The 16,145-nt window shown below is 48.5% G+C and overlaps 1 protein-coding gene across 3 annotated transcripts in view; it reads left to right on the top strand.

Annotated features, from left to right (window-relative positions):
- Pi3K21B (phosphatidylinositol 3-kinase regulatory subunit alpha) overlaps positions 1 to 16,145 on the top strand; it is a 545,568-nt gene that overhangs the window by 376,086 nt on the left and 153,337 nt on the right. The window contains exon 1 of one of the 3 annotated variants that reach the window (XM_071687294.1): positions 1,368 to 2,056. The exons of 1 other annotated variant lie outside the window; for it this stretch is intronic. In XM_071687294.1, coding sequence (XP_071543395.1) covers positions 1,549 to 2,056 — 508 coding nt within the window. In that variant the 5' untranslated portion in view covers positions 1,368 to 1,548. Of the gene's footprint in view, positions 1 to 1,367; positions 2,057 to 16,145 lie in introns of those variants that run through there. One more of the 3 variants, XM_071687291.1, reaches the window with a different exon arrangement.

Here is a 16,145-nt window from a genome sequence, read left to right as displayed (position 1 = left end):
AAGAATAGGGGGGGAGTCACTGGAGGCTTATGGTACTATGGTTTTGGACCTCACCTATGATGTCTTATGCCAGGGTTTGACGCGGTGCCACTCTCGCACCTCTCTAAACCATACTCTCGGGTACATGTGAGTGATTGATACATTTGTGCAGATAGGAGCCACAGAATAGTATTAGCAAGTGTGGAAATAGGGTCCAGTATCCAGCACTATCATTACACGCACACACACACACACACACACACACACACACACACACACCTCGGACCTCCGTGTTGTAGCGGTAAGCGCTACTGGCCGTCGTTCATTCACGGGCCGCCTGGGATCAGATCAGCATAGGTTCGAATCTTGGTAGCAGCAGGCGGTCCCGCAGTCCACCCAGATGTTCATTTTCCCCGTTAGGGCTGCTCTATAGAATGGGTACATGGCATAAGATAGGGTGTGTGTGTGTGTGTGTGTGTTTAAGTATCTACTTAGGAGTAAAGACATGGTACATATATTCAAGGTTAAGCAGACGGGGCAAGACGAGTATAAAAACTCTCCCCGGGTAAAACATAAAATGGTAATCATACATCTCACATATTGCCGACCTACCGTCTTGCCGTGTGGCCTCCAAGGATCTTCTGGCTTGGAATATTCCCGCTTCCTGCTGCCACACCCGCCCAGGTGCGCCCCAGGGAAGTCAGCTTGGAGCCACGACCGAGGAGGAGGAAGTGTGAAGAAGCCATGATCTGGCAGTACCTGATGCTTTCCCCACCGTCATCAAGTTTTTAAAAGAAACAAAACAAAACAAAAAAGGTGTAAATTGGAAAACGTTTACATCGTAAAGTTGGGAACGTCGGTTAGATAGTGGGAGGGAGGTAGAGCGGAGTGGTTGAGGGGGGGTTGAATGTGGGTTGGTGGGAGGGGGGGACGTAATAGCGGTGGAATACGTGCCGTCCGGCACATGCCACCCTCCGCTGCCCGGCTCTCTCTATCTCTGTAGCAGTGTCACTCGGGATGCCAGGTTTATGTAACGCCATCGGTAATGGAGAAACCAATATGGATTTTTACTGACAACCAAATAAATTCATTAAGGTGAGTGTTGCCTCTTGATCGGCGGTGGAGCCGCCAGTTGGCCAGCTTCTCGGGACGAGGCACCAGTAATTGGGTCGCTCTGTTTATTCTTGCGTCAGCCAACAGACGTCGACATCTTTCTCCTCTCTTTTTTTATCCCTCTCTTCTCTCCCTCTCTTCAATTTCAAAGATTAAAACGGTAAGAGAGAGGTGACCTCTAATGGGTTGAAAGAGTGTGGTGTGTGCCTTGAATCAGGCCGTGATATACTTAGATGGGCCCTGAGTCCGGGTGGGAGGGGGGGGGGGACCAGGGCCCTGGCAGCCACAAGTCTCCTGCACTCGCTTGCTGCACAGCGCGTGGTCAACACTCGTACGCACCTCTTCACACGGTCGTGGGAAGTCGTATCTCTCAGTGTCTCTGCCCCCTCGTTGTCTCCAGTGTGAACGGCGCCAGATCCCCCAACGCCAGTGTTAAGTTATCTGCGGTGATCCACCATGTGCAAGTGGCTTCCTGGACGTGAACTGTGTGGTGTGTGTGGTAAGGCCCCGCCCGATGCCCCGCCCACCCTCGCACCTGCCGCCCCCCCTGAAAACGCGCTCTTCCAGCCCCGAAGTTCGGGCAAGTGGGTGGAAGACTGGATCCTGGCCTTACCCTTCCGGAACGTGTCTCTCGACTGGGTGTCCTGGATTGACCTGGAGGTCATCGGATACCACCACGGGTCCGACGGACTGGAGGTTGACCCTCTGGCCTTCCAGGAAGGGGTGGTGCCTTCTTTCCACCGAGTTGCCTGCGGCGTGCGGTGGAAGACGAGGCAACTGCATCCGCTGAAGGAGCTGGAAGAGTCGGTGTGTGACCCAGCAGCACGAGAATATGAGGAAGGAGGCACGTCTACCTGCCTAGAGTGGGTTGACGTCAAGGGTTCAGACGATCCTTCCTCCACCTCCTCCTCCTCCTCCTCCTCCTCCTGCCTCGTACCCAAGACCCACCCCCTCCTCGAGAAAGGTGAGACTCGTGGGTTTTTCTTCCTTTACAGGAGCTGACAGGGCACTAAAACCTAAGGGTGTTTGTGGCAGTGTTCAGGGTAGAGTATCCTGTTCTCAGGAATTGATTTTTTCTCCCGTACGGATCAAGAAAGTCTTTTGCAGAGTAAATATTCGAAGGGCAATAGAGCTGTTAGTCTTCATGGTGTGTAAATGTAGGCGTACTTTTTAAGTATATTAGAAAGAAATATTTTAGTGTTGTATACATATTTATATAAGCAGTGTTCATATATGAAAGGCTTATGAAATCCCCCCCCCCCCCCCTTCTCTCTCAAAATTCTGCTTTAGTATTTTGGTATTTCCAAAGAACCATATATACAGGGTAGTCGGCGGCAGTGTAACTAAATATCAGCAGGAGGTAAGTATTATTTTTTTGTCAGTCCTTCCCGCCTCTGTAACTCGAACTGTCGTCTTTTCCCTCCTTGCCTTTGTACATGCATTCCGCCATTCCTCTGGCAGCTCATCATGAGGCGTACATACGTTGAATATTCTAACTAGCACACTCACTTTCTTAAGAAATTCATATTCTAAATAGCAAACTCACTTTCTTAAGAGATTCAAGTGCAGTACCATCTACTTCAGCTTCCTTGCCACACTTCATCGCACGCAAGGCTTTTAGTACCTCTTCTCTTTTCACCAAACCACTGTCCATGACTCTTTCACTTTGCATACCACCCCATCTTAAAACCCTACACCTGCCAGTCTGTCATGAAACACATTTAAGAGTCCTTCGAATTACTCATCCCATCTCCTCTTTCCCTCAGTACTGGCTGTTGCCACTTCCCTATTCGCCCCTTTCATCGACGCTTTCACTTGTTCTCTTGTTTATCTCCCACCATTAACCTCCGGCTAAAACATTTTCATATTCTTTCTAATGTTTGCTGATACTCACTCACCCCAACCCTCCATTGCCCTTTTAATCAGTTCCTGCACCTTCCTCTTGACGTCCTGCCCCTTACTCTTGTACATCTCTCAATCACTCGAACTCCTTCCCTGTGTGCACCGCCCATGCACTTCTCTTTTCTCTTCCCTAGCATCTTTGTGTCCTCATTCCACTACAGGCCACTACAGGCTACCCTTTTCACTTTCCTCTTTCACACGCCACATCTACAAATCTACCTCGCATCCGCCACTTCATGATTGAACATCCCACCAGCTGCCCCTCCCTGCATATCTACATCCAGGAATCTCTCTTTTGCGCGCTCATCAATTGGTAAGTAATGCAGTGATTCTTGCCATCTCTCTTTTTCAGCCATGTAACACTTATGTATATCCCTCTTTTTAAACCAGTCTTTTCTCAATTACCAGCACCTTTTTAGCACACAGCTCCAAGAGCTGTTCGCCGTATCTTTTCTACCCATTACATCCCCCCATTACACTCGTAACTGTTGCATTATCCACTTTCGTATTCCAATCACCCGTCACTGATACCGGATCTCTTGCATCAAAACTTCTGACTCGCTCATCTGCTCCCAAAGCACTTGCCCTTTTTTTTTTCATCATTATTCTCGTGGCCAGGAGTATAAGCACCTTCCGTGCTCCACTTTCATTTTTACCCACACCAATCTGGAGCTTACTTCCTTACCTTCTTTGACACACTCCTGCAACTTCTGCTTCTCCAGAAGTGCTACACCTTTAGTAGCTCTCTCCCTCACATCAACCCCTGACTCTACCCCATAAGACAGCCCAAATCATTCCTCCCCTTTACGCTTGAGCTTTGTTTCTCTCCGAGCTAAGAACGTCCAGGTTCCCTTCCTCAAACATACCACCTATCTCTCCTTTATCCTCATCTTGGCTATATCCATACACATTTAATCACCCCCGCCTGAGCCTTCGAGGATGATAAAAACTCCTTGCTTGGCTCCTTCTTCTGTTCCATCTTTTAGAAATTTAGAAAACAACAAGGAGGGAGTTTCAAGCCTCCGCTCCCGCCTCTCTTAGTCGCCTTCTACTACACGCAGGGAATGCGTAGTCAGCATTCTTTTCAAATTTCTGTAGTTTCGTCGAGGACCTTCCCATCGCAAAGATGCCCATCTCACCCTTCTTCCGCGTGAAGCGCGAGTACGGAGCTGCAGGAGCCCCGTGGAAAGGTCACTAGGTTTGCGTAATTAAAGGACACATGCGTCATAAGCGGAGAGGAAAAGGAAGCATTCCTGATCTCGCCTCTTTTCACCGTCTCGTTCGCCATGACTGGCTCTCACTGAAGCATGCAACCTCGCTCCAGCCACGCCAAATCCGTGTCCCTGTCATTTAACACATCCACTCCTTCCTCAGATTATCCACCGCATCTCCTGTTCACATCTGTTCCTCATACCATTTCCACGTTGGCTCTCTCCCCCACTGTCACTCTCACTGTGCGTTTGCTCTTGTGAATTGTATACACCTGATAAGCCGGATTTTTTAATGTCATGAAACGTGATGTCTACTGTAAAGTTTCATGGAACCATTAGGACTGTTGCTGAAGTACGATTATCCATATATATATATATATATATATATATATATATATATATATATATATATATATATATATATATATATATATATATAGGATGATCTAGTATTATCTGATAACCATGAGGGACATGAGACATGATTAGTTCCCAAATGCACTTTCGTGTAATTATTACATCGCCAGGGGAGATATATTATTGGGAACTTATCGTGTTCCATTTCCCTCGTGGCTATCAGCATATATATGTATATATATATATATATTTTTTTTTTTCATTACTCTATCGCCGTTTCTTGCGGTAGCGAGGAATAGACGGAAGAAAAGCTGCATTTGCTCACAGTGATTCTCTAGATGCCATGTTCATTTCGCCGAAACTACAGCTCCCTATCCACAACCAGGCCCCACAGACCTTTACATGGTTTTACTCCGGCCACTTCACATGCCCTGGTTCTGTCCATTTATGTCGACCCTGTATAGCACATCGTTCCAATTCACTCCATCCCGTGCACTGCCTTTCACCCTCTTGCATGTTCAGGCCGTGATAGCAGGATTCGAACAGCTACCATTTGTGTGGTATATAGTTTTCGGGATGTGATCCAGGATATCGTCCTGGCGACTGCCAAAATGACCGGATTAACGAATAACCAGCTACAGATTTGAGCATGACGTTACTCCTCCTGTGGCCAAGTTGGCACCACGGGCTAACCCAGTCGGCTGCTGGTTGGGGAGGCAGGCGGGAACCCAGGGAGGAGGAGGAGGCGGTTGCACGTCGCTTCTCAGAAGTAGCGCACGTAGCTTTCCTGACAAAAATACTGATGGCGGGGTAATGGATGGCAGTTCGTAGAACCTTGGACGTCACCAGCACACATCTGCAGCCGCCGCCACGATCATGTCCACAAGAGCACACACGCACACACACACACACACACACACACACACACACACACACACATATATGTATATATATATATATATATATATATATATATATATATATATATATATTGGGAGGTGAGTTTGAATGGAGAAAAACTGGAGGAAGTGAAGTGTTTTAGATATCTGGGAGTGGATCTGTCAGCGGATGGAACCATGGAAGCGGAAGTGGATCATAGGGTGGGGGAGGGGGCGAAAATTTTGGGAGCCTTGAAAAATGTGTGGAAGTCGAGAACATTATCTCGGAAAGCAAAAATGGGTATGTTTGAGGGAATAGTGGTTCCAACAATGCTGTATGGTTGCGAGGCGTGGGCTATGGATAGAGATGTGCGCAGGAGGATGGATGTGCTGGAAATGAGATGTTTGAGGACAATGTGTGGTGTGAGGTGGTTTGATCGAGTAAGTAACGTAAGGGTAAGAGAGATGTGTGGAAATAAAAAGAGCGTGGTTGAGAGAGCAGAAGAGGGTGTTTTGAAATGGTTTGGGCACATGGAGAGAATGAGTGAGGAGAGATTGACCAAGAGGATATATGTGTCGGAGGTGGAGGGAACGAGGAGAAGAGGGAGACCAAATTGGAGGTGGAAAGATGGAGTGAAAAAGATTTTGTGTGATCGGGGCCTGAACATGCAGGAGGGTGAAAGGAGGGCAAGAAATAGAGTGAATTGGAGTCATGTGGTATACAGGGCTTGACGTGCTGTCAGTGGATTGAAGCAAGGCATGTGAAGCGTCTGGGGTAAACCATGGAAAGCTGTGTAGGTATGTATATTTGCGTGTGTGGACGTGTGTATGTACATGTGTATGGGGGGGGGGGTTGGGCCATTTCTTTCGTCTGTTTCCTTGCGCTACCTCGCAAACGCGGGAGACAGCGACAAAGTATAAAAAAAAAAAAAAAAAAATATATATATATGAAAATATCAGGTCATTAAACATTGCCAGTGGAAGTATAAGTCAGAGATTGGACTGACTCGTATATGACAAAAACTAGTTATAATGTACATCCAGAAAAAAAAAAAAAACGAAGACAGAATTGAAAGTATTCGTAACACTGAAATGACTCGTTGCAAAACTGTACTAGCATGGAGGAACAAAGCACAAGTCTATACCAACCAACAACAACAACACATGGAGAGAAACCTGAGGTCAATCAGGCGCCAGACGATTTGCAAGGACAGAATGTGCTCCCTCCCTCTCCAAGGAAAAAAAGAGCCACCACCAGATCCTGTAAATGCTACATGATTGAGTCGGGATTGACCCGCGTCAAGACACCGCAACCTTGACCCACTGAGTAATCAAGAGCGAGGCTTGACCACGTCTCGACGCTACCCAGTCAATCGAATGGTGAGGTCAGACAGTATCGTGGGGTGGAGAGGCAGTTCGGGTATGGGTGGAGGGGGTGTGTGGGGTAGAGTTTAACAAGGCGTTTTTGTGAATCGTAAAAGCACTGGAATTGTACTATAGTGGAAAACCCTCAGGTTAACATTCCTTTAAGATCTAGTCTTTAGGTAATGAATTAACCAAGTGCATGATAACGTAATTATTTGGTTATCACTACCAAGACGTTCGTGTGTCCTGATCCGGTATGGCGAGCACCCTTGGGAAGGACCCAGTGGTCGGGTCTGTCGCTTCCTTGCATGTCTTCGCTCATTATTATCCGTAAAGTTCCCCCGATTGTCTCATGTCCGGCCATGAGACCACTGTCGACCACCGACCCTCCCGACCCTGACTTCTACCGAACGGACACGAACGTATACGCACTCCACATTCTAGCACCGTAGCATTCCCCCCATCATCCTCGACTATGGAATTGTCACGAACGATTCCACCAGTCTCGGGACGTGGACGCCTGCCGGGACGAGAGGCTGAATGAACCAGTCTCCGAATTCGGAATGACCTAAACACGGAATTGAGGTCAAACTTTACGTGACCTTGTGGATACGGAAGGTCGATTCAGAACTCAAGCGGTTTCCTTGGAAATGTTTATGAATATTTTCTTGTTAATGGAAGATTGTTAATGAAAGAGTCCGTATCGAGCGTCTTTGTGGAGGTGGCTCCCACGGGTGAGTCGTGTGTCATTATATGCTCATCGTACCCTCAGTGTTTTTAAACGTGTTCAACGAGATCAAGCTTGCCCGTATTAACGTGAATCACTCACTCACAACCTTTTTAATCCAGGTACTTTTGTAAGAAAAGTTAAAAGTTGATGTATTGCACCCGTCGAGTTATAGAAATAGCAAGTAACACTATTTATAGTGTTTTACCACACACACACACACACACACACACACACACACAGTGTAGCAGCGCTCGGTGTTACTGGCCATCACGCATGCACGTGTTGCACGAGTTTAAACCCGCATACATTCGAATCCCTTGGCGCGGCGTATGGCTCACAGCCAATTGCAGGTGTTCATCCCACCCTCAGGGCTGGTCTATAAATGGGTACATTGCTAACGCTGAAGTGTGTGAGAGAGAGAGAGAGAGAGAGAGAGAGAGAGAGAGAGAGAGAGAGAGAGAGAGAGAGAGAGAGAGAGATTCCTTATTTGTGCTGTGCGAGGGAGGGAGTTTTACATTCTTGATTATGTGACACGTCAGGTCATATCATTAGACCTCACTGCCCAATTGCTCTCCGTGGGGATTAGTGAAGCCCCGCCTCACCGCTGCCTGTGTGCATTTGACGACTTCAACACATGTATCTCCCCCACCTATGTATCTCCCCCACCGCTGTCTGAGGATGTAATGAACGAAAGCACTCATTGTTCATATTTTCTCTTTCCAGTGGTGACTGTGCATATATATATATATATATATATATATATATATATATATATATATATATATATATATATATATAGAGAGAGAGAGAGAGAGAGAGAGAGAGAGAGAGAGAGAGGCAACACATATACAGTAATATCACACATTATGTGCCGTCACACGTCGTATGTGCCGGATCCATGTTGGAAGTTGCTTTGATTTTTCACAATCTCATGGTAATAATAACCCCACCCACACCGCCGACCGCACACCGTTAATACATTCCAACCCCATCCTTAAGTAAGCAAGAGAGTCTCCTGGAATCTGTTAACCTGCATTGGCCTCCTGCAAACACTTCACATTTTGTTTCGAGGGTGGGCAGCCGCTGGCGCCACACCTGTTTTTCGAGATATGAGGTGTTGTTCGTCTTGGATTGGGGGAGCGAGCGTTTGCTCCCAGGAGGGAGGAGGAGGAGGAGGACACCAACTGTGGCACGTTTATACCTGGTGCCCGCTGATGACTGTGGTAAGACACTGTTATATAGCACTGGTGATTTCGGGTAATGACACACCGGGTTATGACATCTGCTTCATCTGGCAGCGACGGGTTGTGCATGTGTGTGTGACGGAGGCACCCGAAGTCCGGGCGTACTCAGGAAGAGACGCGATCCTCACCCCAATCCTCTTGGCCACCGCTGTACCACCGAGTTGAGCCAAAACGCCCGGGGCAGGACGATGCACTCTCTCGGAAATTTATAAAATGCTTGTACTCCGTGAACCAGAGTCAGGAGTCGATGTGTGTACATCAGAACCTGTTGGAATATTACCTTAGTTAGGCATTTAAGATGCCATACTTCCCGTGCCAGCCATCCCATGGTACTGTTACGTATTCAAGACGCAGTTCCGTGATAGCGAGACAAGTGTTCATTATCTGTACACTGGGAGGGAACACGCAGGGTAATGCGTCGTTCTCTCGTTGGTTTATACGTGCGATTGGCCGAGACGTTCCCTGTCTGTGCCACAGGCTTTTGCTTTCCTTATTCACAGCTCCACAGTTGTTGTTTATTTGTATGGCACCTTTGCTTTTTTTGTATGGCACCTGTGCAGTATTTCCTCAACAGGTGTGCATATGGTGGTGATGATGATCCTGTAGTTCTCACCTGTGCAAAAAGGGTACGGATGTATTGTTGACTTAAAGTTTTGTTCGAGCTACAGTTTCATTTTAGATGTATTGCTGAAATGACGCTGTTGATTTTGGTCGCTAGTGGGTAATTTGCTCGAGGAATTGGCTGTTATGGTGCTTTCCATCGGACAGCTAAGATGTGGCATTCCCTTCCCTCTTCCGTCTTTCCTCTCCTCATATGACTTTTCTCCCGGCGAGAGTCAGGTCTGCAGACACCTGCGGGCCACCCGATTAATGTCTGCTTTCTTCCTCTTTAGCTTTATTTTTTTCACCCTGAGATGGACCTGATTGAGGAGTGTTTATTTGCCCGTGCCACGTCGATCACTGTAAGAAAAGATTAATGAAGGTATTTTTGAATACGGGGCTTGGAGGAGGCAATGTGCTAGGCATTGTTGAGGGATGAAGCAGGTTCAGTGACCTTTGATTACATATGACTTTCCTTGGGAGATTTGCTGACTTTCCTTGGGAGGCGAGGGAGAAGCTGACTTAGCTTGGAAGGCAATGTAAAGCCTAACTTTCCTTGCGAGGTAAGATTGATGTTCCTCGCTGGTAGGTAAGATGGAAGCTGACTTTCTAATGGAGGAAAGGTTGTAGCAGACTTTCCTTGGTGGGAGGTAAGATCGAAGCTGACTTTCCTTGGGAGGCGAGGTTAAAGCTGACTCTATTTTGGGGGGAGGCCACATGGAAGCTGACTTTCTTTGGGAGTCACAGTGGAAGCAGGCGGACGGATGGAATGAATCAGGGGGCAAAGTGGGAAGCAGGCAGACGGACTGGATGAACCAGCGTCCAAATCTCCCTGCCAAATCGTCATTCGTAAACCTTGCGGTCAGCCAGAGCCCCCCGGTGTTTGGTGCGACAGATGTCGCCACGAATTTGAAACATCCCCGAGGTTACTTCAGGCAAGTCAATGGGACCTCAACGAAGGAGGGCGGGCCTACGCCAACCCTCTCAGATGGCAGTCGAGACATCAGTATGCTCGCTGAATTCGTTTTTGGCAGGGGGAGGGGAGATAGGGGGGGGAGCTCATCCCTCCCCCTCAAGCTTGAGGACTTGCCTCCCTGAATCTTTCATGAAGGACAGACCATTATCATTGGTTAATTAAGGAAACACCAAGAGAGAAGGTCGACCGCTCAACTCTGGATCCTGATGGTTATCGTGACCAGGTGTGAGTGATGGTGGTTTGCCTCAGCCAGGTGGCAGTTGTTGGTCAGGGATGGATCATCAGGTGTGGGGATTTTTGAGGAAGGGCGGGTGGGTGATGGATGATTATGCCAGGGGATTCAGGCGGTGATTAGGATGGCAGGTGGGTCATGTGGCAGGCGAGGCACCACCGGTCGTGATAGCAGATGAGGCACCACCGGTGTTTGGTACCTGCTGAGGGGCACCGTTGGCTCTGGCACCAGCTGAGGCACCGGTGGTCTTGGTACCAGGTTTGGGACACCAGTCATCCTGGTCCCCAGGAGTAATTGGCTATAGATATATCATACAGGGAGGGAGTTATATACACTCGTGGTGCCCCATCTCCTGAACATTCTCTATCATACAAAGTTTTAAACTTTTCTTAATGCTGTCCTTGTTCACCGTTTCATTGCACAATGCAGTCCATTCATCCACCACATGTGATCAATCAAATGCTTCTTTATTTTTTTTTTTTCTAAAAAGTTTCTTGCTTGATTTCATGTTTATGGCCTCTGGATGTTCTCTCTTTACATCTTTCGAAGAACTGGTCATTGCTGACATCAGCACGCTGGTTTATAACCTTAAAGGTTGTGATGAAGTTAAGGTGTAAGGCACCACTGGTCGGGGTACCCAACTGTGAGGCACCACTGGTCGGGGTACCCAGCTGTGAGGCACCACTGGTCGGGGTACCCAGCTGTGAGGCACCACTGGTCGGGGTACCCAGCTGTGACGCACCACTGGCCGGGGTACCCAGCTGTGAGACACCACTGGTCGGGGTACCCAGCTGTGAGGCACCACTGGCATGGTACGCAGCTGAGGCAAAATACACAGAAGTTGCGAGGTGATGAGGTCGCAGGATGAGACGCTGAGGAAGGATCTCTTTAGTCCATGGCTGGAGATCCTCCCCTTTGTTGTGGGCGAATGTAGGAAGGATTCTTGTCTCGAGTCTGTGTGGGGAGCCCATACATATTGGGAGGACCTGTCCGGCAACTGTCGTTGATGGCTTTATTAGCGGGCGAACAGCGCTTCACACCGTGTGGAGATAAGTTTTATATTGACCACTATACGTATGTAGGTACCGCCTCACACGGTCTAGCACACGGAACCCTCTCATACGAAAGGCAGTCTACGGTGGTGGGCTGAGGGCCTCACGTATGCAGGACTTGGCCACAAGCACGATAGGTGCCCTCTTGATGTCTCTCCACGGGTCAGGAACCCTACCAAACTGGCTGGTGATTCTCTCTCTCTCTCTCTCTCTCTCTCTCTCTCTCTCTCTCTCTCTCTCTCTCTCTCTCTCCTCACTGGGTTGCCGTTTGACGTCGTAGCGCCACCGTCACTAGGTGTGTCGTCAGTCGGGGGGGTTAGGCGGACCTGTTACTCGGGCCGCTCGTTTAAAACGCGCGAGTTGAACGCTACGACTCTCGAACGTGGCAATGCGGCCCCTGCAACGAGGAGCAAGCGCGACGGGACGACCATTGAGTGCGACGGTACGATCATTGAGTACGAAAGGACGACCGTTGAGTACGACGGGACGACCACTGGGTGTGATGGCTTGACCTGGAAATGTCAAAGAAAGATATGAAATTGGTCTGACCTGAGAAGTGGTGTGCACCTACCTTCTCATCGGCCATCTGTTGATGTTGCTTGACTCGACATGACATGACGCTCGCCTCTCTGCCACTGCGACCAGCTGATCCGTTCCTTGTCCCGTGTTTGGCAACGTGGGGCGCTTACGTACCAGATCTCTCCTGCTGGATGTAATAAATAGAATACAATCTGCAATGCGAAACGGCAGACCCCCTCCACACACCACCTCCAGGCGCACCAGCGAGACGACGCACTTATAATAGGGAGTCGCACATCCAGTTTTTTTTTTTATAATAGTTCACACAGTCGTGTGTGAAACTGTGCAGAATGGTGCGACCTTCGCATCTATAACCTGCATCACCTGAACGATCAAGGTAGTAATTAACAACCCTCCTCGCATACAACAAGCGGATGTGTTTGTGCGTGTGTGTGTGTGTGTGTGTGTGTGTGTGTGTGTGTGTTTGCGCGCGCGCGCGAACAGGCTGTGGTTACAGTCGAGTAATCCTAGCTGGTTACATCATTGATATTGCCGGGGGGGGGGGGGGGGGAGGATAGTAGACAACGCGGTCATAGTAGGAGGCATCAGTGCAGCCTTGCCTTGCCCCGCCCCTTTGCCAGGCGAGGCCGTGGGTAACAAACCATCGCCCACACCACCACCATCATCCACCACCAGCAGCTGCACTGGAGCAGAGGAACATGGCTTATCCTCACTCCTCAACTCCCGACGTACCGACAGGAGGTTATTTTTAGACCCACCGAGGTTGCTTGTTGCGACCTTGCTACAGATACGTGTTATCTAGGCTGTCAGGTTTCACTTTTCGCCTCCATCCTTCTCTGTGCTTGTATGACGGAGGGGGGTGACTGTTCTGGCCGTAGAAGATGTTATCATCACATTAATCATCGGGTGTGTGTGTGTGTGTGTGTGTGTGTTTACTGGTGACCGATGTGCCATACTCGTGCATGACAGCCGGCCACTGCCGTTGTATTATACCCTTCCATAAAACGAGGGTGCGACCCTTGATGTTTAATCAAAGGCCAGGCCCATCATAGCTAAGTGCTCCACCGTCGTCCTCGAAGGGTTAATGTATGTTGCTCCTCCTCACTCACTCTCATTGTGACGTAATTCGTATGTTTGTCTCCCGTGCTGGACGAGCGGACCGTTTGAGATCGGTTTCCCAAACGGTACCGACATTGTCCTCGTCTGCCAATATATTAATGTCTTCTAACCCACATCACACGTTCACTCCGTGCTCGCTGGCATCGTGTGCTGTGTGATAACCACTTTGCCATCGAATGGGTTCCAAGAATTATATATATATATATATATATATATATATATATATATATATATATATATATATATATATTTTTTTTTTTTTTTTTTTTTTTTTTTGCCGCTGTCTCCCGCGTTTGCGAGGTATATATATACATATATATATGTATGTATGCATATGTGTGTGTGTGTGTGTGTGTGTGTGTGTGTGTGTGTGGCATGGAGCCACTATCATTCTTCGCAAGCCAGGACACATTACATCCTGCCAATAGAGAGAAAAAAAAAAAAAACTTCCTAAGAATTATGAAGAGATCTGTACCCTTCAGAAGAAGACGTTGGCTATTATCTGGGAGTCCGAAGTTGAATAAGTAATGAGTGTAGTAATATAAGCTTGACGAGCGTTGTTTATCATTACCATTTATTTATTAGTAACGGTGTAGCGGTGGTGGTGGTGGTGCTGGGTGTGAGGAGCAGCCAGGGCCTTACATTGGAAGATTAGATGAATGTTATGAGTGGCAACTGAATGTTAGCTAGCCTACGGCCAGGAGACCCAATTGGTGCCGCAGGTTTGAGACTTTGTCTGTACACACACACACACACACACACACACACACACACACACACACACATCGTAATTTCATTCATTATCTTTCCTCACATCCCCGTGGTCAAGCGTCGCCCAGCGCTTCCATCCCCTGGTGAGTGAGTGTGTGGCAGGACCCCCAAGTCAGACAGACGAGACAAATGTTGGGCGTGTGTCGTGTCGTAGTGGGCGTCCTCCATGGCCCCGACCTCCTCAGAGTGCCTGGGCAGACAGCCTTCGCCAGAGGAGTGAGGCCAGCAGCGTACGTGATGCTCCTGTGTCGGGTACTTGTACTTATAGCACTGGCTGGCTCTCCCTCACCTTGGCGCTTGCCACCATATTGTCATCATGGGTTACATCAGTCATCGCAGCAAGTCCATGTTTTCCTCGTTTTTTTTTCCCCACCTTCACATTTCGATGTGTCTCCTGCCTTCCTGCGGTATAATCTTTCTCATGGAACAGTTGCCCTTTCCAGTGTGTTCCTCTTGAATAGTGAGTACAGCATCTTATCGGGTCTCACTTTCCGTCTCCTGTCCGTAAATCAAAAGTGTGAGGCGGCTCACCCTCTTAAGTTTAAAGTGTGAGGTGATCTACCCTGTAAATCGTGAGTGGGAGGCGATCTACCCTGAAAATCGTGAGTGGGAGGTGATCTACCCTGTAAATCGTGAGTGGGAGGTGATCTATCCTGTAAATCGTGAGTGTGAGGTGACTTGCCTTGTAAATGATAAGGGTGAGGTTTACTGCAGTGTAAGTCATGCGTATGGGATGCCCTACCCTCCACATCATGTGTCCGCATCCCCCACCGAAGTCTTCAGTCACCCCTTTTAGTCCCGGACAGAAACGGATCCATCCTGCACCCTCCCGTCACCTTGAATGGCCAGTCACTCCCACTTAGCAGTAATACCACCTGTTCTGTGCAGCTGATGTGACACACACACACACACACACACACACACACTTCTCAACCCACGAACACCCAACACAGAAGCAGTATTTAAACTAAACACTCCTCAGAACCTGAACTGTTTAGAGACTGGTCATCCTTTCCGTTTTTAAACCACGCCTCACCTGCATGGTCTTCCGTCATGTCAGGATTAAATACACCAAAGCTGTAAACCACACAAGACCAGAGCACTCAGAGCAATCACCGGCCGCCTAGCAACCACGGCAAAGTAAAACAAAGACCCTAAAAATAGACCCCGCCTCATTGTACTCGGAGTTCAGTTCTTTGCAACAGCACCAGCTAGACCCCGTCTCATCCATATCACTCCATAGCTAACGATCAAACCCCAAATAGAACTAAAAAAAAACAACATTTATCGACGGGTTCATCTCGCTGTAAACAAACTTTTACATCTACTGGCTGCTGAAAAATCAGATTTCCACATTTTCTGAAATTCAGTGGCTGGTGTTGTGTGTGCGCTTCGGTGAAAGACAGAGGCCATGGCTCATCGCCACTCAGAAATACACGAACGATAAGAATCAGGTAATACGTACAGAATACAAGATAACCCAAGAGGCCCTGGAAATCTCACTTTGGTGTCGGGAACTGGATTGGTTGCGGGGGGCTTGCACCGAGGGCTATGATGTGTACCCACCTGCTTTAGCTGGCCTTTGATCTCGGTGCGGGTCAGGCGAGGTCACGTTTGATGACCCAGAAAAAGCTGGGGACGCGGCCTTGAGCTCGCCCGCCCTCGAACCAGCGTTTTCTAATTTCCAAATGTGAGGTGGTGGAAACAGCTCTTCGGAACAGTCGTGTTCGTCCCACATGTCGCTGTTGTGTATGACAACTTCCTGTTAAGAAATAAAGTCCGTCTTAGGAGGTTCGCGAAATCATGGAGGGAAGCTCTGTGTGGTATGTTATCCAGGAGGTCCCTGTCGACAACAGGAACGCCCCTCTCGATGCTGATGTTCAGGTAGGTGAGCACAAGACATCGCGAGGCAACACGCCCTCTCAACAAGATATCGTAGGGCAGTGCGTCCCTCAACAAGACATCGTGAGGCAACACGCCCTCTCAACAAGATATCGTAGGGCAGTGCGTCCCTCAACAAGACATCGCGAGGCAACACGCCCTCTCAACAAGATATCGTAAGGCAATGCGTCCCTC

This window comes from Panulirus ornatus, chromosome 43 (genome assembly GCF_036320965.1).
Source record: "Panulirus ornatus isolate Po-2019 chromosome 43, ASM3632096v1, whole genome shotgun sequence".
Taxonomy (NCBI): Eukaryota; Metazoa; Arthropoda; class Malacostraca; order Decapoda; family Palinuridae; genus Panulirus; species Panulirus ornatus.
Note: the sequence above shows the minus strand (reverse complement) of the source record. Positions and strands in the feature narration are given on the sequence as shown.